At 37.0% G+C, this 25581-nt stretch overlaps 1 protein-coding gene across 1 annotated transcript; it reads right to left on the bottom strand.

Moving 5' to 3' along the window:
• Window positions 1-10442: 10442 nt before the first annotated feature.
• On the bottom strand, window positions 10443-11524 carry LOC149203491 (protein IQ-DOMAIN 18-like). Its single transcript, XM_089401896.1, has one exon. It carries the CDS (start codon window positions 11493-11495, stop codon window positions 10443-10445), a length of 1053 nt encoding a protein of 350 aa, XP_089258022.1. The 5' UTR covers window positions 11496-11524.
• Window positions 11525-25581: the final 14057 nt, after the last annotated feature.

Raw genomic sequence — 25581 nt, 5'->3', positions numbered from 1 at the left:
ATATGATATAGAAGCACTAATATACTGTAAAAGGTGTAGACAAACAACAAAAATCAAAGGTGAAAAATGTTGCAAAGGATAGGAAAAAGCTCCAAAACCTAAGATACTCAAGGGGATCCTAAGGGGGAAAGGAAAAACCCAAAATCTAAAGGGAGAAAAAGGGTGAATAAACCTATCTAAAAGGGATGTAAATTAATGGATCAAATCTTACAAACTAGTGGTTGAAAATGTTGTACCCTAGACTCCTCAACCCAGCCAATCTCTTCCTAAAAAGGTGGAGGTGTACTCTAAACCCTAGGGGGATTTTTCCTTCCTCAAAGAGAAAAAATAAGAGAATCTAAGCCTAGGGGAGACTCAAAAAGAGAAAATAAACCCTTCCCATTCCACACACAACACTCTTGGTAATTTGAGAAAATTCTGAAAAAATTCAAAATAGAGAATCTGCCCTGGACTTAGTGGAAAACATAGTAAACTAGCCAAAAAGGGCATTTTGGAATGCAGATATGGTGTTGAAAAGTGCATTTTGTTCTCGGGACTCTTGGTAGGCAGATCTCGCACAATTTTTTCCATCTCCTACCCATCTGGTACCTGTGACTTGTAGAAAAAACAAGAAAACCACCAGAATCCAAAAATTTGGTAAAAATAAATAAATGACTAAAAATAGAAATTGAGAGGCTAAAAATAGTTGAAGAAAATATTGAAAACCACTAAAATGACAGTCACCAAGGATCTAAATTACTACACCAGCAGAGTCGCCATTTATTGACAACAAATGTAGCTAAAAACCTAGTGGAGTTGCCATTTGTTAGTATGAAAATTCTTAGCCTATGTACCAAAAATACTTCACTTAATTCACTGGTGACAAGTGACCCTAATAACAATATGTGGATTTTTATGCTTCATATCTACAATAATTGAACGAGAAAACCTTGTATCAAAAATATTGTATGTGATACAAAATAGAAAACAACAAGAAATATCCGATGTAATAACCCAATAGAATAAGACTTGTATATGAATAATCTTTTATTAAAAAACACCTAGTGAATTAGATCTACAATGTGGGTATGAAAATCCTCCTCTGTGGGATAGTTCCTTTGATGTCCTTGTATTCTAGCAATCTATTCTCTCTCTCAATATGTGAAAAAACCCAAAACAAAGAATGGAACTCAAGTGGGAGGCTAGATGTAAGAAGATGATAATGGTGACGATGATAATGATCATGGTGAAGAGTGAATGGAAAACCCTCTTATTTATACAAATTATTGGATTGATCTTGAAAATGGAAAATAATAAAATAATATTGACCAAATCAAGATCTAACTTTTAGGAATACTTTATTATATTTTTTGGAGAGGGAAAATATATTCAAAATGGTCAAATATATTTATTTAGAAATAATTAACAAATAAAATGATTTATTAATTATTTCGCGAGGATTAAGAATGACATAAAATTGAAATAATTGCTAAATAGTGATTTAACAATTATACCAAAAATGGAATTAAGGAATAATAAATAAATAATGATTTGATTAAAGAACTTTTTTGGTGATAATCACATCAGAATTCATTTCTCGACATCTTCAAACCATCATGTATGCTTCATCATCACGACAAGATGGAGAATCAAATATTGGCATTAGATTAAATAGCAAGAGATTGATGTAGAGACAATAACAATGGCTAGTTCTAATGGCTAGGAAACCCTTGATTTTTAATAAATAATGAATAATAAAAATAAAAAGTCAAATAAAATATGGTCAAAATAAAATCAAGGTCAATAATGAATGAATAAGGATACCAAAAATCCTCGATATAATCAAACAATAGGAGGTTAATTATGAATACTTATAATTAAAGAATTAAAAAATATATATAATAGAAACCCAAATATGTAATATTGGGGCCAATAGAAGTTAAAAAAAAAAATAAAAATAAAAAATGAATAAATAAATGAAAAAAATGAATAAAAAATAAATAATAATAAATAAATAAATAGGATCATAAAGGTATTAAAACTCAAAGTTCATATATAAATTAATTAAAATATGAGTAAAATAAATAAAATAAATAAGTTAGAAATGAAAATAAAAATAAAAAGACAATTTTTTTTTATGAAAATAAAAATCAAAGGGAGGCAAAGGCAGGGAACCAACAACTACTAATTTTCAATTCATCGTCTCTATTTAAATTACTAGGCTTTCTTTCAATCTCTATGGCCTCCCTAAACTTTTGGTGATGAAAATGATCAACCCTTGCAATTACTTGAGCTTCTTCAATGTAGATGTGATGTTTTGACTTATCCACATGTTCAACTAAGGCTAAGGAGCAGGTCCTCCCATGTTTGATGTAGGTTGCATGCACATGAATCCTCTAATATATTCAGTGACTAGTTTAACCAATGTAGGGGGTCCTGCAAGAACATGGGGTAACATAAACACCTTTAAATTTCTTGGGGTCAAGTGTGTCTTTTACAAATCTTAAGGAGCTCCGAATAGTATTTAGGGGCCTAAAGGTTGAAGGAACCTTATGTTTCCTTAGGATCTTAGTAATCATGTCCATGGTTCCTTAGATAAAAGGAAGATGCATTGCTGAAATCCAATATTTGGGGTATTTTTTAACATAACCCTTGCTATATTTAAGGAAATATTTAAGATCTCGGTGCCTACTATATCCATTATTATTTAAGACATTAAGGAAATGATATTTCTCACCAGACTGGTGGTTTGCATCAGAAATTATTGTCGCATGAGTAGCTAAAGCGCTGAGAACACCCAAATTTTGAGTGGGGAAATGATGCCACTTAGCATTAATATATTTATTTGTATGAGTTTTCTTCCAAAATACTTGGTGGGAGAAAGAAACACCATCCTTCTTAGAAATAATAATGTCAAGGAAAGGTAATATACCATCGACTTCAATTTCCATAGTAAACTTAATGGAGAAAGATTGATTGTTAAGATGTTCGAGGAAGAGATCCAACTTATCCCGACCATGAGGCCAGATCACACATGTGTCATCCACAAACCTCTTCCATAACTTATGTTTGAACAAAAATGAGGCCAAAGCTTTTGATTCAAAGTCCTCCATAAACAGGTTGGCAACAATAGGGGATAGGGGTAACCTAAGGCAACACCACATGTCTGTTCATAAAACTCCCCTTCAAAGCTAAAGAAGGTAGAAGTGAGACAAATTTGAACCAACTTAGCTGTATCAGGGTCTGTGATGTGATTAATGACCTCAATGGCCTCATTAATAGGGATATTAGTGTAAAGGAAGACCACATTGAAACTTACAAGAATATCTCTAGGATAAAACTTACAACCTTAAACTCATTGAAAATGATGAGGAGTCTTTCCTAAAGGACTCTATAAGGCCAACAAGGGGTTTTAGCTTCTAGGCTAAATATTTTTCCAAAAGATAGGTTGGTCCTCCAATTTTTTTGACAATTTGCCTCAGGGGAGCCCCCTCCTTATGGATCTTAGGAATCCCATTTATCTTAGGCGTAAAGGGACTACTTTCGATTAGCTTATGGCTAAAGGATACAACAATGCTACTGGATTTTATGGCTAGAGAAACTTTTCTAGAAATATTAATTAAGGTATTCGTATTAATTTTCCTATAACTCCCACTGTTACAAAGGTGATCTAACATCTTCCTCTTGTAATCCTCCTTATCAAGGATAACAACAACACCTCCCTTGTCATCTTTTAGAACAACAATGTCCTGATTCTTGTTTAAGAATCTTAGGGCATCAAACTCTTGCTTTATAATGTTGTTTTTGGGGGGGTTTTCCTTTCTAAGGACAACAACACAGTCTTGTTTGATGATATCCTTGGTGTTTTTGGGTAAGTCTCTAATCCCAAATTCAATGTCACAAATAATGTCTTCCACAGGGATTTTTCTAGGAGCCAAGGAAAAATTAAGACCTTTGTCTAGAAGACTATAGACAGGAGAGCCAAAGGAAAAGCTAGATAGATTAACAACCATAATACTAAAATAAGGGAAAGAAAACTTGTCATTATTATTATTATCATTGTCATTATCTCCTGGTTTGTTATTTCTAATCGTTTTAGATTCAAAAGAATAATAATAATAATAATAATAATAATAATAATTATTGTTATTTTATCAATAGCATTGTTTTTTTTAATAATATTATTATTGAAATCACTATAATTATTATTATTATTAATGTTACTACTATTATTATTGAGTTCACAAAAGGAATAATCATAAGAGGGTCGACCCAATCAAGGGAAAAATTCAAGGCCAAGGTAGAAATTGTCAACCAAGGGATTCAAATGAAGACGAAAGTCATCGTTGACCATGGAGGAGGATATCCATGCCAACTTTGTGACTTCATCATTACGGCGGGAAAGGATACCCATTATTGATGAAAGGAATGACTATGTGAGAGGGATTCCAACAAAGGTCTGAGAAGGAGAATGTTTAATGGAGGACGGGGTAAGACTCAAGGTGCGGGAAGAATCAAAAGGTTGGGAGTAGGAGTGATGGTCAAGAAGGTTAACATATAGGGAAGGATCTATGGGGGAGGAAATACTAGATGGAATAGGGTTGTGAGGCAATGGTAACGAAACTGAAGCAAAAAATGAATGACGGGAAGATGAAGGGTTACGATCTCTCGAACTAGAGGAGGTAAGATATAAAGAGTAAGAGAAGGGAGAATCAATAAGGGGTCCTATGGTAGCATTGGATGAAGAAGGTTGCTCAGGAGGGATGGATGAGAGAGGAGAAAAATTAAACAGAAAATCCAAATGCATAATGCCTCCACACTATTCATAACAACAAGATTCATCCTTGAGAATCGATTGACCGAGAGACACCAAACGGTCGTTCATGCTCGCTTGGGAACATACAATCTTAGGTTCTGGAACAACAATATTGGCAAAGGACCTAGTGGTAGTGATGGATGAAGAAGGCTGCCCAGGAGGGATGCGTGAGAGAGGAGAAACATGAAGCTGAAAACCCAAATGTATAATGCCTCGACACTATTCATAGGGACTAACTTCATCCCTGAGAATCATCGGACTGAGAGACCACAAACAGTCATTCACGTTGTCTTGGGAAGATACACTCTTCAACTCTAGAAAAATAATTCATTTAATCCAAGAACGAAGAGTGGAGATTCTCTCGCCATTAATTTTACTATTGGAAGAATGATCCAGAATGTCAGAAAAACCTTTATGGGAGGAGGATTTTTCTAAGAGCGTGAGAAATTTCATAGACTGTTTCTACCTCCAAATTTCCTCGATGTGAATAGATTGTATTGTTGAACATGCTTCGATCCTCATCCAAAGGTTTGAGGACAATGCACCATAAATATCCAATGATACAGATGGATATTGGTGGCCACTTGTCTATTCCACCTAGACCCGCTAGTTAGTTTCATCGATTTCCTTGTTCATTTCAGCATTTACTATTTTTAGCAGTTTTTCAGGTCCTGAACTTTTGGAGTAGTTTTGACCCCTCAAATGATGGATTTTTTGGGTCCATAGTAGGCCCATAATCATACGCAAGGGCCTATGGTGAAACCTATAGTACTCAGCGAGATCTTTCCAACAAGGTATTGTACGCGGCAAATGGAGATAATATGACCAAGTTACGACCCTGGGAAGTTGGTTGCCCAACTAACCCCAACGAGGCCCACAAACTCTTAGTGTTACATCTCCTGGGGTTAGGGTTTTGGTTGTTTAGGGTTTTCTCATGTTTTCCAATAATAAATAGGCCCTTGAGCCTCATTGTAACACAGTTCAGAGGCATGTGGCCACCACATATCTTCTCAGAGATAAGTTACCATCGCCCGAGTGATCTTGTTTCCATTATGTTTGTAAGCATAGTTCAATATTTTTCTATTAATGAAATTAAGTGTTTTTATACTACATCTCTGTCTTTACAATTATATATGTAAGTTGTTGCATTCCTGTTTAAGTTAGGATCAATGGTATAAGAGCAGTCTATGCTATCTCTATTTTTATTTGCATGTCCCCAACGAGGTCAGGGTATAAGGAGTTAGGGCTTGTGTTGGGCAATTTATTGGGCTTAAATTGCTGCATTAAATTATCAACTAGGGAAACTCATAAGCTTGTGATGCTGCCAGCAATATATATGCAAGAGTAGGCAACTAACTCTATGTCTAGCGAAATTATTTAAGATTCAATACAATATGCAAGGGAAGAGGCTCCTAACTAAGGAGGTCCTGATTGTCCTTCCCTACAGTATCATAGAGAAATCATTGATTACATAAAACTAGAGACTTGAAATGAAGACAAGAGAATGAACTTTAATTGTTGTTCAGATTGAAAGAGAGAGAAAGACTAACTTAGTCTTTTGATTTTCCTCTCATGTACTAATCCAAACTAAACTAAGATTCATTCACAAGCATAAGAAATGAAATAACTTGAAACATAAACACAAAAGAATGAATTTCAATTACCATATAAATCAATGGAGAGAGAGACTAACTTAGACTCTTGGTATCTCCTCATATGATACTTGAAACATAAAAGCAAAAGAATGAATTTTAATTATCATACAAATCAAATAGAGAGAGAGCCTAACTTAGACCCTTGGTTGTTCTCTCATGTGCTGATAAGATTCTAATTTAAAACTCATTCATCAATCTCAAACAAATCCTCAAACATCAAACATCTAAGCAATTAAATGAAATAAGATCTAATATGAAATAACATGTTTCTCTCATCCTTTTAGAGTGAGCTCAATTCTCTTAAGAACAAGACAAATTATTCCATATACTACATTAAGGAAAATTAAATCTAAAACTACATAATGGAAATATATGTAAAACTTATATCTAAAACTACATAATGAAAATATATGTAAAATGAAGCTTTATTCTATGCCATCATAAGTTGGATACAATGCTCCAAGAGTCCTCCCCTTGGAATGGAGGAGGTACTCCTTTTTATACAATGAGATGAGATAACAAACTCATAATGATGATCCACTAATCTCTCTTTAGTTCCATACATTTCTCAACCATCTAGACACATAACCCTATCCTCCATGATTTCCTCCATGAGGTCCATGATCTTCTCCATGAGATCATGATCTTTTCCATGAGGCTTATCTTATCAAATTCGAATTTGATCATTCAAGGCCACATAAAGATGCCCTAGAAGCTTCCTTTGTACCTACACATGTCAACATACTCATTCTAATTGTTAGGTATAAGTATAAGCATATTATTTTCTAAAGTTTAGCCATAAATTCACTTAAAAATGTTAAGAATTAATAAACTTTGGAAAAGCATAGTTATAACCCAATAATGAGGTAAATGGAATGATGTGGAGGTGGAATGGAGGTGACATGAAGGTAAAATGTGAAGATATTGGTGAATAATGGAGTGAAAATAGGGACCATTTTGAGGCCCAACATCTGCCCCAAACTGAAGGTATTGCATGTCCTCATGCAATCTATTACATTACTTTTTGGTACTTGAGCTTTGGCTTAAACTCTGCATGATATCATTTACATAACTTTTGCAAAGCGTTATTTTGATGAATTACAACTTGGTTGGTTCTTGTGTTTCAACCATTTTTTTTTTTTGTTGCATTCAATGTATGATCTTTGCATATTGATAATGTGATTTTTGTTGCAGAGTATTTTTGTAGGAATGCATCATGGTTGGTTCTTGTGTAACAACCATGATTGTATTGGCATCCAATTATCTTTTAAATACTTTTGTCAAATCCATTTGTATGCTCATGTAATAGTGAATATATTTTGAAGGTAAGTGGGGTTTAGAATGTGATATATGACTGTGGATATGAATGTGACAAAGCATGTATGTAAATGTATCCTTCCCCTTAAACGGATGGTTTGGGCAGTTATGTGAAATGGGGAAAAGAAGGGAAAAGGAAGTGAAGTTTTTCCAAAAATTATTATTCTAACTTTTCAAGGAATTTAATGGTTAAAAGTTAGAAAATATCATACCTTAACTTACCCTTCCAAAAATGGATGAGAGTTGTGCACGTGTGGCTGCAAAAATGTCGTTCATAGTCCTCCTTACTTGGTTGTGAAAATGGTGGATGAATCATGCATGTTCAGCTGCCACAATTATGCTCTGAAGCTTCTTCTTCAAGTTGTGGATGAAAGATGGATCTATATTATCGTATCGGCTGTTAGATCCTCTGCTACTATATGATGAATCTGAGGAGTCTATTGAACATGGCTGAAAGTCGTATCTGCTGCTGGATGATGAATTTGATGAGTCTACTGAATATGGCTGAAAATCTATAAGGCTTGGAAGGTATAAAAAATATATAAGTGACATTTCCCTCCCAGCCTTATTGATTGACTTGTCCTCAAGTGATGACAAACTGATGAAAGGAAATTGGCTTCATCTGCTACAAAATATGGGTCTTCAAGTCTTCAACGCTCGATGGCACAAATCTTACTATGTGATTAAATGTGTCGATGTCGAACATAGTAAGAAGTTGTTGACTTAGTGGCCGTTAATGAATGCCCCTAGCCAACACAAGAGCTCCCACCATTGATTCCAATGGGAGTCAGGATGCCTAACACATCTTTGTAGGTATGAATAAATTTGTCGTAGTCGAGTCACCTACAAGATCCAACGAACAAGGGATATTAATGTACTCCCATTGTTCATTGGCAAGAGTACTTGCCATTAAGGCATGCAAGCCTCTAGGTGTTTGTTCAATGATACTTAGACTCTAGGACTTTGACTCAAGCAGGGTTTTATTGGCGGAAATGAAGGGGAATGGTAATGACAAGGAAAATGGATGGATGTAAGGAAATGCATGGTGTATGAAATAAGAACTCTTGCTGTGAAAAATGGATATGGAAGTGTCACGCCTTATGGATGTACGATTGGTGGAATTCAATCTTTTTCAGGGAGGTGGAAGGTAGTGGTTGTGGAGATGGATTTGTCTTCAGAATTTTTCATGAATTTAGTCTTTGGAAGACTAATTGTCGTCACACTCAATCTCCTTAATGATCACTTTGTTATGCTGTAACCTATAAAAACTTGGCAGAAAGAAAACATAAGTTTGTTCAAGAAGAATTGTGCATTTTCTTCATGATTCTTACGCAAAAATTTCATACCAAATAAAACAAATTGAAGAAAATCAAAGTGTTGAAAGTAACTCAATTCATGATACCAGTTTCAATCCAATCTTAAAAACAACCATGAAAAATAATACTCCCTGTTTGTGTCAGATAACTCATGTGCGTGGCAATTATGTCCTGCATATTAGTGCTTCATAAAGCATACAACAGAAAGATGTGATGCCAACTAAAAGCTATCAGAAATAATTATCGTCTTGAGAATCCTCCAATCGATTTTCGAAATGTGTTTCCAAGTATCCTATTTTTTATTTTCAAATCTGTGTGAATTTTTGTGAATTTTTTTGTTTTTTTATTTTATTTTATTTATTTTTTATTTTTTTAAAACAACAAATTTTAAAAATAAAATATTAAAAGTAATAAGTAAAATTTTTATTTGTTATGTTGATTTTATTTAGATTTTTCTTTAAACAATAAATTAAAAACATAAATTTTTAATTTATTATTTAAGTTGAAATTTTTTTAAAATCAACAAAATTTTATTTATTACAACCTAATAAAGAAAAATTCTAAAAATATACTATAACTAAAATGAAGTTAGTTTTTTTTTTTTTTTTTTTTTTTTTTTTTTTTTTTTTTTTTTAATTAAAAATAAAAATAAAAATAAGGAAATTTTTTATTTTAAATAAAAATAAAAATTATTTTGTGTTGTTTTGATTTTTTTTATTATCCAAAATATTGCACAAAATATTTTTTATTTTTATTTAAATAAAAAAAAAACAACACTACAAAATAATTTTTTTATTTTTATTCAAATAACAAATTAAAAACAACACAAATTTTTTATTTTTATTTAAATAACAAATTAAAAACCATTGTTTTTAATTTATTATTTATGTGGATTTTTTTATATATTTTTTTTAGTTGTAAAAAAACCTAATCACAAATCGTTATTTTTTATTTTATCAACATACTAAATATTCATTATTTTTATTGAAATAACAAATTAAAAACAAAACAATGTTGATTTTTTTAGATTTTTTTTAGTTGTAAAAAATACTAATTTAAAAAAAACCAACAAACCGTATTCAAATCTGATCTTCCCCTTAAAACCCGGCGCTTCAACTGTTCTTAAGCATATTCAACGTACTCTAGTATCTTCTGCTGAGATTTCGGGCGTGTCATTATCTTTTGCTGAGATTTTGCCGTCTCCAATGGCATTTTTCCCTCGGCGACTTCTGCGGCTTCATCGTTCTTTGTAAGGGAAAGAATTAACTTGGTAATGGATTATGAGCATAGGGAGGAAAATCAGTAGCAAACCATTGGACGAACAAATATTGTTCTCGAATTGGACGAACAGAGTTTGTTCTAGAATGACCTGTAATCTACGAAAGAGGGCGTGGTATCTCCTCCGTTGTTGTCGATACCATGCATGGCCTGCCTCTGGGTTTTTAAATGGCCTGCTTTACCGGTCCAGGTGGGACTCCTCGGCGGCTGTGTTGCTCTGACCCCTGGAAAATCTGTAGCAGAAGCATATGACAGACTGCTCCTTCCATAACTCAATGAATCCTTCTCGGAAGCACCAGATGGCCTCTGACGGGGTGCGCTATGAGAGCGTGATTTAGCTATTGCGGACTGCGTGGCAGCCATGTAGCGAGGAACTACGGCAGGAAAGCTCTCAAAACTGTCGTCATCGCCATCGACAGCTAAACTGTACGGCTTTGCCAAAGTGCTTACCGTGTCTTCATCTACCGCATGAGAAGCATGAGCGGCGGACCGGGAAATTACAGGGCTCGCGCCAGAACGAACATGGCCGGATGAAGACTTTGCTGGAGATTGCGTCGCCCGGGATTGAAGATGCGACCGATTTGAGGATCTCCGGCCAGAAGATTGCAGGACCGTGTAGCCATCTGCGCTTTGTGAATGGACGCGTCTATTGTTGTAGTACTGCTGGTGAGAAGAAATGTCCATTTCCACGGTTTTGAAGGCAATGTCTTCCATGCTGTTTCTGACGGATGAAGACGCTTCAGGTGTCGCGTTACGATCCATGGCCCTTGCAGTCATCCAACGTTCCAGCCAATTCCAGCCCCAGTGTCCTTTGTCCGGTTCGACTTCTAGATATGTCGATGAAGAATCCCTCGCGCCGGATCTCCACATCTGTTGAGAAAAGGCATAGGCCATCGCCCTCTCGCGCTTCATGGCGGCTTCCTGCTTAGTTTGGAGCTTCGTTTGAATTTCCTCAATGGTTTGCAGACTTCCATCCCACCGTTCTGTTGATGTTGATTTTCTTCGGATCGCCTCCTGCTTCCCCTTCTCGTAGACTTTACGGTTAACACCAAAGCTTTCTTCGGCCATCTGAAGACGGCGAGCCTTTACACGAGCCTGAACCCTAACATGTGCTTGCATGCAGCGCAGCGTCATGTTCGCCTGCTTTCTGACATTGTGCCCTCTTACCAAATTCACAGTGAGTATCATGGTGAGGAGTGGATTGAGGCCGTGCTTCATGGTGAGTATCAGCGATATCCAATTGATTTTTTTAACACTCGAGCCTGAAATCTCTTCAGAATCCCGGCTGCCGCGGCCATCCTTTGTTGGCCAGAGATTTTTCTCGGGACCTGATGCCTTTTGCGCTGAGACGACTCATGACAGCAAGTTGGGCTATCATCCATTGACAAATTGTTTCCCTTCTCTATCTGTGCAGACTGCACATAATTTATCTTCGAAGGCAGCTGGTGATTGTACATAAGTTCAACATTCTTCTTCTCCTTTTCCCCATCTCCTTCATGACAATCGGAAGACTGATCAGATTGGTACGAAATTGCCTGGCCGGAGTCGATATTAATAGACTTTGTCCCCAACAGCTCCTCGCGTCCATGATCTAGATTAAGCATCTGGCCTCCATAAACGCCCTTTCGCTGTTTCAGCAAATACCTGACATGCCTTTGCAAGTCGTTATATTTGTGAGTCATCTGCGTCAATATGGACTTGAGCTTCTGATTCTCTTCCTTTATGCGATTGATCTCTGCCATAAGTATCGTCTTCACGAATTACAACAAGCCTCTGCTGCAATATGTATATGAAAATCCCTAGCCTGACAACGTGAATAAACTCACACAAAAAGTCCTCAAAAATCTACAGGTAGAAGTGATTTCTCCATTTTGTCTAAGAAGAATTGTCGGCGCACTGGATGGATTGGGGGCCTTCTTGGTCAGATATGGAAATGGCAGTTTGGAAAATCGGTCGCAGATTCAGATGGATATCCACAATGTGAAACGCACGATGTACCCAATAATCCAAGGCCTCGGCTAGCCCCATGTGCAAAATCGCAAGGAAAATCAGCTCTCCTGCGTTCCACGCAGGCATGTCACGGAGAAATGATGCGCCGCAATAGCCATGAACGCCTGCAACAAGAGAAAATTGTCCCAGTCCCATTCTCGGTCCATTTGATCGAATTCGGTGGTTTTTATTTAATGTTTTGCATTTTTTATATATATATTTTTTTAAATATCTAAAAAAACAAGAAAAACAAAAATGGTTAAATTTTTTTTTTAGTTTTTTTTTTTTAAATATCTAAAAAAACAACAAACAAACAAAAAATGGTTAATTTTTTTATTTTTTATTTTTATTTTTATTAATGTTTTGCATTTTTTTTAAAATATCTAAAAAAACAAAAAAAAGTTAGTTTTTTTAAATATCTAAAAAAACAAAAACAAAGAAAATGGTTAATTTTTTTTTTCTTTAATAATAATATGTGTATATTTGATACATATATTATTATTATTTTATGGATTTTTTTTTAAATCTAAAATTAAAAACTAATTTTTTTTTTATTTTTTTAAATCTAAAACTAAAAAAACTAAATTTCATCTAAAAAATTTAAAGATGTTTTTTTCATTCACAAAATTCTTTATTGTCTTTTTGCAAATTAGTTCTCCAGCAAGAGTATTTTTATTTGAACAAAATCAATAGATTTTCTGATCTTCCTGATCGCACGAAGCGCAGGAAGAGAGCATACTAATCACTTGATTTGTTTTTATTCATGCAGGGGGGTGTTTTTGAAAAGACAAAATTTAAAACTAGCTAAACACTAAATCATCAGAAAACTCAAACATGAATTCCCTTATGAAGATCCTGCTGTCACCAGGTCTCACAAGTTATTTTATCTAAAGAAAAATAAATACTGAATTAAATTCTAATGCCTAATCCCTTAGCACCATCCCCGGCAATGGCGCCAAAATGTTGGGCAATTTATTGGGCTTAAATTGCTGCATTAAATTATCAACCAGGGAAACTCGTAAGCTTGTGATGGTGCCAGCAATATATATGCAAGAGTAGGCAACTAACTCTATGTCTAGCGAAATTATTTAAGATTCAATACAATATGCAAGGGAAGAGGCTCCTAACTAAGGAGGTCCTGATTGTCCTTCCCTACAGTATCATAGAGAAATCATTGATTACATAAAACTAGAGACTTGAAATGAAGACAAGAGAATGAACTTTAATTGTTGTTCAGATTGAAAGAGAGAGAAAGACTAACTTAGTCTTTTGATTGTCCTCTCATGTACTAATCCAAACTAAACTAATATTCATTCACAAGCATAAGAAATGAAATAACTTGAAACCTAAACACAAAAGAATGAATTTCAATTACCATATAAATCAATGGAGAGAGAGCCTAACTTAGACTCTTGGTATCTCCTCATATGATACTTGAAACATAAAAGCAAAAGAATGAATTTTAATTATCATACAAATCAAATAGAGAGAGAGCCTAACTTAGACCCTTGGTTGTTCTCTCATGTGCTGATAAGATTCTAATTTAAAACTCATTCATCAATCTCAAACAAATCCTCAAACATCAAACATCTAAGCAATTAAATGAAATAAGATCTAATATGAAATAACATGTTTCTCTCATCCTTTTAGAGTGAGCTCAATTCTCTTAAGAACAAGACAAATTATTCCATATACTACATTAAGGAAAATTAAATCTAAAACTACATAATGGAAATATATGTAAAACTTATATCTAAAACTACATAATGAAAATATATGTAAAATGAAGCTTTATTCTATGCCATCATAAGTTGGATATAATGCTCCAAGAGTCCTCCCCTTGGAATGGAGGAGGTACTCCTATTTATACAATGAGATGAGATAACAAACTCATAATGATGATCCACTAATCTCTCTTTAGTTCCATACATTTCTCAACCATCTAGACACATAACCCTATCCTCCATGATTTCCTCCATGAGGTCCATGATCTTCTCCATGAGATCATGATCTTTTCCATGAGGCTTATCTTATCAAATTCGAATTTGATCATTCAAGGCCACATAAAGATGCCCTGGAAGCTTCCTTTGTACCTACACATGTCAACAAACTCATTCTAATTGTTAGGTATAAGTATAAGCATATTATTTTCTAAAGTTTAGCCATAAATTCACTTAAAAATGTTAAGAATTAATAAACTTTGGAAAAGCATAGTTATAACCCAATAATGAGGTAAATGGAATGATGTGGAGGTGGAATGGAGGTGACATGAAGGTAAAATGTGAAGATATTGGTGAATAATGGAGTGAAAATAGGGACCATTTTGAGGCCCAACAGCTTGATCTGGTTGAACCATTGCAATATCAGCCTCACAAAACCCAACAACATCCCATGATAGAAGAAAATAAAGACGAGGGGGTAGGAGATCCTTTCAAAATGTTTCTCGAGGAAGCCCTTGAGTGACAAAGGGACAGGATGATGGATAAATTTTCCCATATCCTTCGAAGGCTACCCACATGCAATGCATCTTCATCCATCATCCACTCTGGAGGCATCACTCCTTTTAAGGTACAATTTAACTTCAATATTTCCATATTCGAAGGCCTAATAGATGTAGACGTCGTAGATAAATGGTTAAATCTATTGGAAGGATATTTTCCAGTTCATGACTTTTCCAATTGGGAAAAGATTACTTTTGTACTTCTCAAAGCTACCCCACACGTCAATGATTGGTGGGAAACCTACTGTGAAAAAAATAACGCGAGTGAACCCTCACTATTTTCAGCTGCACCCACTTGGAATTCTTTCCAAGATGCCATCAAGGAACAATATTACCCTATCGGGAGCTATGAAGACAAATACATAAAGTGGACCATGCTACAGAAGGGAAGGGACCAAGATGTGCCAGAGTTCACAAATATTTTCCATACCCTTCGCACAAAGCTGGGTATCAAGGATATTGATCGACATTTGGTGCTCAAGTACCATGGTTGTCTACAAAAGTACATCCGAGACGAGATGGAGTTCCTGGACATTTCCTCGTTCAACACGACGTATCACTACGTTGTCAAGATTGAGAAGAAGTTTAAATAGAAGAAGCGAGACTTTGGATCTACAAATCCAAAGAAAGGAAAAGGCACCCCTAAACCATAGAACAAAGGACCAAGCCAAGATGGGGCTACCCATGACAACTCGCTAAAGCCACAAGAAAAGAACAAAACCATGAAGATGAAGAAGGACATGGGAAAATGGTGTGAGTTCCATAAGAGCTCCACTCACAATACAAGTGAGTGTTGGGCCAAGTAGTCGCTAGTGGCCGAGATGAAGGCTTCCGAATCAGACATAGGTTTTGACTCTAAATAAAAACCCGATAAGGGAGCTAAAAAAGGGAAGAATATCATTTATGCGAAGCCTAGTGCCACTGTGGCCACCACCAAGATCCAAAATATTGGGCCTAGAGGGGGAACGCCTCTTCCACTCACAAATGTGGGTGAAGGTTTCTCCACTATAGTTCATTGTCGACAACAGGAGCCAAATAACCTCATTTTAGTAGAGGTCATGAAGCGGCTGGGCCTAAAGACTACAACACATCCACAGTTGTACACCATCGGGTGGATTCACCAAGGACGAGATCTTTGCTTCAACCAACAGTGTTGCCTTCCCTACAACATAAAGCCCTTCATGGATGAGGTACTATGTGATGTTTCTCATCTTGAATTTTTTGATGTATTGTTAGGACAACCATACTTGTAGAAGTGACATGTTGTATATGAGTCTAGACCTTTCTCTCTAAATATTACTTTGGCTAATATGATGTACATGATACTAGAGGTAGCCCCACCTATCACCATCTCTTTGATCATTGCAAAGCAATGTAGTAAGATCATTTCCTAGACTAGAATTTTTTTTTCGTTATGATTCACCCCCAGGGCAAGAAGAAGGTTGTTGTCATGGCTTCCAGGCAGGGCTCCTCTACACAACAACAACAAATGGACAAGGTCATGGAGGAGTATAGGGATATTTTCACCTCACCCACAAGGGTACCTCTACACTATCAGGTCAAACACTCCATCGATCTGACCTTGGGCACGCCGCTGCCCAATGGACCAATCTATTGATGCTCTGTTCTAAAGAACGATGAAATCAAGAGGTAGATTTAGGAACTATTGTAGAAAGGGTACATCATGCCAATCTCATCACCTTGTGGGAGCTAGATTATATTGGTACAAAAGAAGGATGGAACCTAGAGGCTTTGTATTGACCATTAGGCGTTGAACAAGATCATTGTCTAGAATAGGTATGCAATCTCGCGGATTGATGACCTTCTAGACCAGCTCAAAGGGGCCAAATATTTCAAAAGGATTGACTTGAAGTCAAGTTATCACTAGGTGCCTATCGAACCCTCTAATGTGTGGAATACTTCCTTCAAATCCAAGGAGGGCCTTTTTGAATGGTTGGTCATGCCATTCGTATTGACGAATACCCCTACAACCTTCATGAGACTGATGGAAGACATCTTGCGACCCTTCACCAATGCGTTCATGTTGGTGTATTTAGATGACATCTTGATCTTCAGCTAGACTTGGGAAGAGCACCTCCACCATATTCAAAAGGTCCTTCAAACCCTGCGACAACACAAGTTGTGTGCTAACTTGGAGAAATGCACTTTTGTCCTAACCCAGGTTCAATATCTTGGATACATCATTGATGAGTCGGGTGTACATGTGGACCCATCCAAGATACAAGTCATTTGGGATTGGCCAACCCCAACCACTCTAACAAAGCTCCGCAGCTTTTTGGGTCTTGCTAATTTTTACCATAGGTTCGTTTTGGGGTTCTCTCATATCACTTAGCCTTCAAGTCAAGTCACCAAGGGCAGAGTGAAAGTAAATTTTTTTTGGTCAGAAAACCAACAAAAATCGTTCTGAGTTGAATAATCATATGTAATCTGCATTAGTGATCACATTACCAGACTTTCAACAACCATTTGAGATTAAGGTAGATGCCTCTGACTATGCTATTGGTGTAGTTCTTACTCAACATGGGCATCCAATGGCTTACCACATTGAGACACATTCAAACACAGTCTGAAAGTACCCCACTTACGACAAAGAAATCTATTCCATTATGTAGATTTGTTGTTAATGGAAGCATTACATTCCGAGGAAGGAAACAATCATCCACACAATCCACCAACCTCTACAATTCATACAGACACAAGGGAAGTTGCAGAACAATTGCCATCATAAATGGTCCATCTATCTACAACTGTTCCATTTGAACACTAAGTAGAAGAAGGGAAATACCAATGACATCCTTTATTGCCTCGGCCGACCACCGCTCATGGCGCTGATCACTATGCTCGACTCCTATGGGCATGAAACATTGGGGGTGCCTGCATCTTTATAAGAGCGATCCAAAATTCGACAACATATACCAAACACTCCTGGAAGGGAAGAAAGTTCCAAATTTTCACCTTTAGGATGCACTGTTATGCCACCTGGGACACATATGTATTCCTTGTGTGCCAAGATTATATGGGAGAAGCACTACAGTCGGGTCGTTGGACATTTCGGAGTAGAGAAAATAGTGGCGGTATTGGAGAAGTAATTTTGTTGGCTGAAACTTTGTTAGGATGTTGGGAAGTACATTAGATCCTGGACCACTTGTGCCATTGCCAATCCAACCATCAAGAAGCAAGGCATGTATACTCCTCTACCTACTCCTAGCCGACCTTGGGAATTTGTCTGCATAGGTTACATGTCAGACCTTCCTTCTACTAAGCACAACAATGATTGTATTTTCATGGTCGTTGACATATTCTCTAAGATGGCCATCATGGAGGCCTGCAAGAAGAGTATCACAACAAAGGTCACTACTAAGATTTTCTTTGAGCAAGTGTGGGTACACTTTGGGATCCCATGGTCCATTGTCTTAGATCAAGACAAAAAATTCTTGAGTGCATTTTGGTCAAGTCTCTGGTCGATGCTGGATACAAAAATTACTAAGTCCATAGATTTCCATCCCCAAACTGATGGCCAAACAGAGGTTGTCAACAAGATGATCATACACATTCTGTGCATGTATAACTTGAAGCATCCACACACATGGGATGAAAGTCTCCCCTATTTCCAACACAACTACAACATAGCTCTCCATACCTCAATAGGCCACAACCCCTTTCAGGTGGGGCTGGGATTTCATCCATTATGCCCCATTGATGTGGCCATACCATTTATAGCCACTCAAGTAGATTCGGCTCACGTTTAGTTTGAAGCTGAAAGGGCTAACAGTTTCATTGAGTGCATTCAACACATCCGCCAACATGTCCATGATATATTAGACATATCTAATGCTAAGTACAAGCAATGCCATGATCAGCATCGAGTGCCGCACAAGTTGCAGAAGGAGCGCCTTGTTGAACCCCACCGCAAGCTTCACCCTCTCTGATATGGGCCATACACCATCACCAAGGCTATCATTGACAATGCCTTCGAGCTCAGCATCCCATCATTCCTTGGTCTACACCCAGTGTTCAATGTAGATCGCCTTCAACCATACTTTCCACCATTGTTTGACACATCTGACATTGCATAATAGCTCACACCAATAGAGCTCAATCCAGACTGCATGGAATAAGCCACAATTGATCAGATCATGGACACACATATCAAGAATACTTGCTAATAGAGGATACAATTATATCAAGTTATCAAAGCAATCCAACTCCTTCACCAGGGCAAGTGGTTCACTAGGGACCAAGTTCAATAGAAATTTCCTCACCTCGTGAAGGATCTGCATGCAATGGGGACCATCACTTCCTAAGGGGGGAGGAATTATCCAGGTGGATATTCGCAGCCACCCACCTATTCCACCTAGACCCCCCAGTCAGTTTCATCTGTTTCCTTTTTAATTTGAGCATTTACTATTTTTAGCAATTTTTTTGGGTCTTGAAATTCCAGAGCACTTTTGACCCCCTAAACGGCATTTGTTTGGGGTTTGTAGTAGTCTAATCATGGTACGTAGGGGCCTATGGTGAAACCTATAGTACTCGGCGAGAAATTTCTAGCAAGGTATCGTATGCGTCAAACAGAGATAATATGACCAAGTTACGACCCTGGGAAGTTGATTGCCCAACTAACCCCAATGAGGCCCACAATCTCTTGGTGTTACATCTCCTGGGGTTAAGGTTTTGGTTGTTTAGGGTTTTCTCATGTTTTCCAATAATAAATAGGCACTTAAGCCTCATTTTAACACAGTTAAGAGGCATTTAGCCACCACATCTCTTCTTAGAGATAAGCTACTATCGTCCGAGCTATATTATTTCCATTCTCTTTGTAAGCATGATTTAGTATTTTCCTATTAATGAAATGAAGTTTTTTTTCTACTACATCTCTGTGTTTATGATTATATATGTAAGTTGTTGCATTCCTGTTTAAGTTTAGATCATCCAAATGCAAGGATAACAGTTTATGAGAAAGAAGATCAAGAATTTTCCTCACTCTGCAAATATCGAAATGAATCAGGGCTAAACCCGCAGAAAAAATACCCGATGGCTATTGGAATTTTTAAGGGGGTGTTTATTCTAAGTGAACAAAGGAATGATAGAATAATCTCTACATCGCTTTAGGAATGCCAAACCCGATTTCATCTTGGAGACCTGCACGCATGCCCATTCAAAATGATGAACTTTGATCGCCATGGTCCTTCCATGCAGGGTTGTAATGTCTAAATTTAGGCCTCTGTGATCCATAACATTGATTAAAGAAATTTTTCGGTGATAATAACATCAAAATTCATTTGTCGATGTGTTTCAAACCATCCAGTGTGGTTCATCATCAGGGCAAGATGGAGAATCAGATATTGGCATTAGATTAAATAGCAAGAGATTGATGCAGAGACAATATTAATGGCTAGAAAGTAACGATTAGTTCTAACGATTAGGAAAAGACCCTTGACTTTGAATAAATAATGAATAATAAAAGTAAAAAGTCAAATAAAAGATGGTCAAAATAAAATCAAGGTCAATAATGAATGAATAAGGATACAAAAAATCCTCAATATAATCAAATGATAGGAGGTTAATTATAAATACTTATAATTAAATAAAATTTTAAAAATTATAACATAAACCCAACTATGTAATATTGGGGGCCAATAGAAGTTAAAAATAAAAATAAAAATAAAAATTAAATTAAATTAAATGAATAAATAAATGAACATAATGAATAAAAAATAATAAATAAATAAATAGGATCATAAAGGTATTAGAACTCAAAGTTTATATATAAATTAATTAAAAGATGAATAAAATAAGGTAAATTAAATTAAATAAATAACTTAGAAATGATAAAAATAAAAACACAAAATGAAAATTTAGACAATAGTGATTGATTTAATTATTCCTAGTTGATTTAGTCAAATGTGACAAGGAATAATTATAAAAAAATTGATTTAATAATTATTCTTAGAGAAAAATAAATAAATAAATAATGATTTATTCAATTATTCTCTTGGGGTATTTTTAATTTTAATTAGAAAATAATTTAATAAAAGTGGTTTACTAAATTATTTCCCATGGTGAAAGTGATTTTACTATGGCAAAATTAATCCTACATGGTGTATTTTGATCTACCTAGTTAGAAATGGCTAGGTGATCATTTTTTAGGTGATAATAGAAAGAACTTTGACAAGGTTGAATTATACCGATCTCTAGCATTTTTGAAACCATATGCTCAATTTCACTATTTTGGGCATAAGGATATTACTAAGGCTTGATGTTTGGGGGAACACTTCCTGGAATCAAGTGAATATCATGATCATAATCACGAATAGATGGGAGGCCTTTGGGAGTCTCAAATATCTTGGAATGATTATCCAAGACCTTTTGGAGATCTAAACAAATAGATGATTTCGATGTTTGAACCTCTAGTGAGCATAAATAAGAAATTACACCATGATGTTATTTCTTCAAAAGCTTTGTCATGCCATTAGAGTTGATTATCTTCCTTGGTTTCCCTAAAATACCCCTTAATTCAATTTCCTTTTCTTCCCAAAAACGTTTCAATAAAAGCTCTTGAAAATTAAAATCTATCGTCCCTAAAGATTGTAACCATTAGATTCCCAGTACAACATTATCACCACCCATTGGAATGGAAAGCATTGGACTATTCAATACATATTCCCCCATGGTTAGCTTAATATTATGGCACTTTCCAGAGAAATTTATAGTTCCTACATTTGCAACCGTCACTTGACAATCTGGTGCTAGATATAGAAATAAATTCAATTCCTTAGCTATCTTACAATGAATAAAATTATGGTTACTACCCAAATCAATCAGCACTAGCATTACCTTTTTATTCTTGACATATCTTTTATCTTGAGAGTTTTAGGAGTGCTAATTCCTGCTAATGCATTGCAAGATATGGTTGGATTAATTTCTTATTTTTCTAGGGTTGTGTTTTGGTGTATATCCTCTTCTTTTGATGTTTCTTGATCTTTTTCTTCCTCCTCTTCACAATCTATGTAAAATAATTTCTTCTCATCTCACTTATGACCTTTAGTGCATTTTCTCTCACAACTATAACAAATTCCTTTTTCTCTCTTTTCCTCCAATTGTTGTGGTGTCAACCTTGTAGGTTGTGGAAAGCTATGATCAACAACACTTCCATCTTTATAGTTGTGAGTGGTAGACTTCCTTGTTGCCATAATTTTTCTTTCAACTTTTCTTGCCACTTTCAATGCCTTCTCCAATGAGTCAGGTTACCAAAGGCAAACCTCATGCTGGATGTTATCCTTTAAATTCACTATGAAGATATTAATCCTATTCTCCTATGGAATATCATTTACCTTGATATTTAATATTTGGAAGTCCTCGATGTGCTTTGCTATTGAACCCTTTTATTTGATATTTATCAATTAGATAAGGAATGTATTGCTCTTTGTATCCTCATAATATTCTACCAATTCTTCTGCAAAAATTGTCCAAGTGAAAATCGATTTATGAGAAAAAATTCATCGATACCACACAAACTAATTTTGTTATAAATATAAAGATGCAATACGTACCTTTTGTGTGTGCGGCACATCAGGTAGATCAAATAATTTCTCCATCTATAGTATCCATGTTATTGGATCCTTGTCATCAAAGTTCCTCATATCGATATTTGGAATGTGGTTAGTATTAAACCCACTATTGGAGTCCCTAAAATCATAATTCTTATTCCTTTTTTCCTCATCATTACTTTCATGGAGTACCTTGTCACCACTAGGAAGCATTTATTTTAGCAACTTTGTCAAACATTCCTTCAAACCTTCTAGGTCCCTTTTCATTTTTTATTTTTAAACCATCCTTCAAACCTTCCATATTGACATTCATCATTGCTTCCATGTCATATTTTAAACCATTCTTCAAACCATCCATCTTTTTTTTTCTAAATTGGACTATTTCTATATTAAAAAAAAAAAAATAGAGTATTTTACAGCAAGCCGCAGCCTTGAACGATCTAGCCAATATCGTGGCTTTTTAGCATACGCATATGACAGAGATGCATTAGATCAACAAGATTTTGGTTCGAATGGATATTAAACTCCGGTTTGTGCATGTCTCGGCTGAAACCTGTGTGCGCCTGACGCTTGCACTGTCCATTCAGTGAAAGGAAGTGTTTCAGTCTGTCCTCCTTACCAACATTACGCTGCCAGCTAAGAGCGTTCTCCAGCTCAGAGGTGGGCCTGTGTGAACAGAAGAGGACCGCCTTCATTGACTTGTGAAGCCCGTTTTGAGCCTTAGGGAGAGGAGCTGGACATTGGCGGTAACCAATGGCCCCTGTATGTGACCCATTGCCTGACATCTTCGACCTTATCCTGCTAGCTTTCCGATCAGCGCCTCTGTGCCTGGATTGAAAAGTCCTGTTGCGCCAGAGCGATGCATTCCTTCTGGAGCTGTTCATCATTTGTGTCACTGAGAGGGCCTGAGAAGTTGTAAGTCTGCTGACTGACCCCCTGGTTGGCCATTCTGTCTGCCACTTTGTTGGCTGTGCATCTTATGTGCCTGAAAGTGATGCTTCGGGGAATCCGCAGTCTTTCCTCCATCTGCTCCAATCTGCTGAGTAATCTCCAACTTGTGGTTGTTTTGGAAGCTGGGGAGCTTGCCTGGATTCTGATGACCACTATTATGGTTATAAGGGAGTCTCCTTCAACCTCAAGAGGATACATGTTTTCTTGCTCTGCTATGCAGATACCTTTCCAGATTCCTTCCAGCTCCGCTGCATTGTTGGTGTCGATGCCGATATTGCCGTGATAAATGTGTCTGATTGTGCCTATTTCATCTCTGAAGACTCCTCCGTAACCAGCAGGTCCTGGGTTTCCCTTAGCCGCGCCATCAAAGTTTAATTTGAACGAATTGGGAGCAGGGGGAAACCAGAATAGAGGAGAGGCAGAGCTGGACGGGGAACAGGGGTTGATTTGGACCGGAGTGGAAAAGTCCATGTTCCAGGCATTTAAGATAAGGCGTTCCTGAGGGAGTTCTGGCAAGTCCGCCGGTTGCCATTGTCTTAATGCCAGAGTCTCTCGGAGATTGTGCTGGAGGAGAAGCCATAGAGTGTCGATAGGCTTGCTGGAGTTGTTGAAGACCCTATTGTTTCTCTCTTTCCATAATATCCAATAAGCGAAGCCTGGGATGAGGTTCCATAGCGAGTTTAACAAAGAGCTTTGAAAGGGATGCCTTGGCCAGTTTCTGATGGTTTCTGCAATATCTCCTTGTCTTCTGCCAGATCTTCTGTTGCAGTTATCAATTTTCTCCCATAGGAGAGTAGCAAGAGGACAAGTATCCATTAGATGCACAGCTGTTTCTGCGTTGAGGTTGCAGTTAGGACATCTTGAAGGTCCTATGAAGCCTCGTTTTTGCAGCTTGTCCCATGTGAGAATGCGTTGTTTGCCTAGCAGCCATAAGAAAGTGGAGACCTTGGGCCATATACCTGGTTGCCATACTTGGTCCCAGAGTTTGTCTTTGTTTGCCTGCGTGGGAGTGTAGCGTAGGTGATGTGCTTCCTTCGTGGTAAACATACCTTTAGGCGTGTGACCCCAGCGAAGCTTGTCCTGTTGATCAGATTGCTTGATTTTCCTTTGATTCAGCTCCTGCTCTATCTCTGTGTAGGATTCACCTTGCCAGTTGGCCTGCCAAGTGCTTGCTGATTTCCAGCAATGAAAATCGTGAGAAGTTTGTTGTTGCCAGAAATGATGAACGTTGATGAGGTCAGCATGCTGCATATGGGCCTGCCACATTGGCTTGTGAAAGAGAGATGCTAGTTTTGGGAGTTGCTGCCATGAATCCTCCCAAAATCGAGCTGAGGTACCCGAGTGCACTTCCCAGAAGCTGTGTTCCTGTATGAAGGCACTGTGGAGCTTGGCCGCATTCCAGATCAGGGAACCGGGAGTTGTAGGGCAGATTCTAATAAGATCTTTCCATTGGCATCTAGGTACATATTTTGCTTGCCAAAGACGAGCCCAGGGAGTGTGTGGTTTGGAGAGCCAGTTCCACCATACTCGGGCTCCCATTGTGTTGTTACTTTGGAGGGGATCTCGCAGTCCTAACCCGCCGATTGCTTTTGGTTGACAGACTTCATTCCAATTTACCAGTGCCCATTTCCTGTTGAGACCAGAGGAGCCCCACAAAAAGTTTCTCTGCAGATTGCGGATGCTTTTAAGAACCCATTTTGGAGCAGCTAAAACATAAAAGAGATATAGGGGCATTGCCTAGAGAACGGATTTTATGAGGATAAGTCTGCTGACCATATTGAGCAAGCAAAAAGTCCACGAGGAGAGACTAGATTCCAGCTTGTCTATGAGGGTTCTCCAAGAGGCATTTTTAATAGCTGAGTCCAGGAGAGGAGCTCCCAGATATTTCGAAGGGAGTGTTGCAATGGAGTATCCCAAAATTATTGCTATGTTTCTTTGAGTGGAGGCCGAAGTATGAAAGAAAAAAAGTTGGGATTTGGCAGCATTTATAGAGGTGCCAGAGGCTTCAGAAAAGAGAGAAAGCAGATCTTTGAAGGCAGAGGCTTCGTGAGATGAAGGGTGTCCGAAGAGCATGGTGTCATCAACAAACTGTTGGTGAGACAAAGGGTGAAGACCATGAAGAGAGATGCCTTTCAGGGTTTGAGAAGAGATAGCTGAGTGGAGCAAACGGCTGAGGCCTTCAGCCATTAGAACAAAAAGAAAAGGGGAGAGG

The sequence above is a fragment of the Pinus tabuliformis genome, chromosome 2_1, assembly GCF_031772625.1.
Source record: "Pinus tabuliformis cultivar Carrire ecotype Pingquan chromosome 2_1, CPIR1, whole genome shotgun sequence".
NCBI lineage: Eukaryota > Viridiplantae > Streptophyta > Pinopsida > Pinales > Pinaceae > Pinus > Pinus tabuliformis.
Note: the sequence above shows the minus strand (reverse complement) of the source record. Positions and strands in the feature narration are given on the sequence as shown.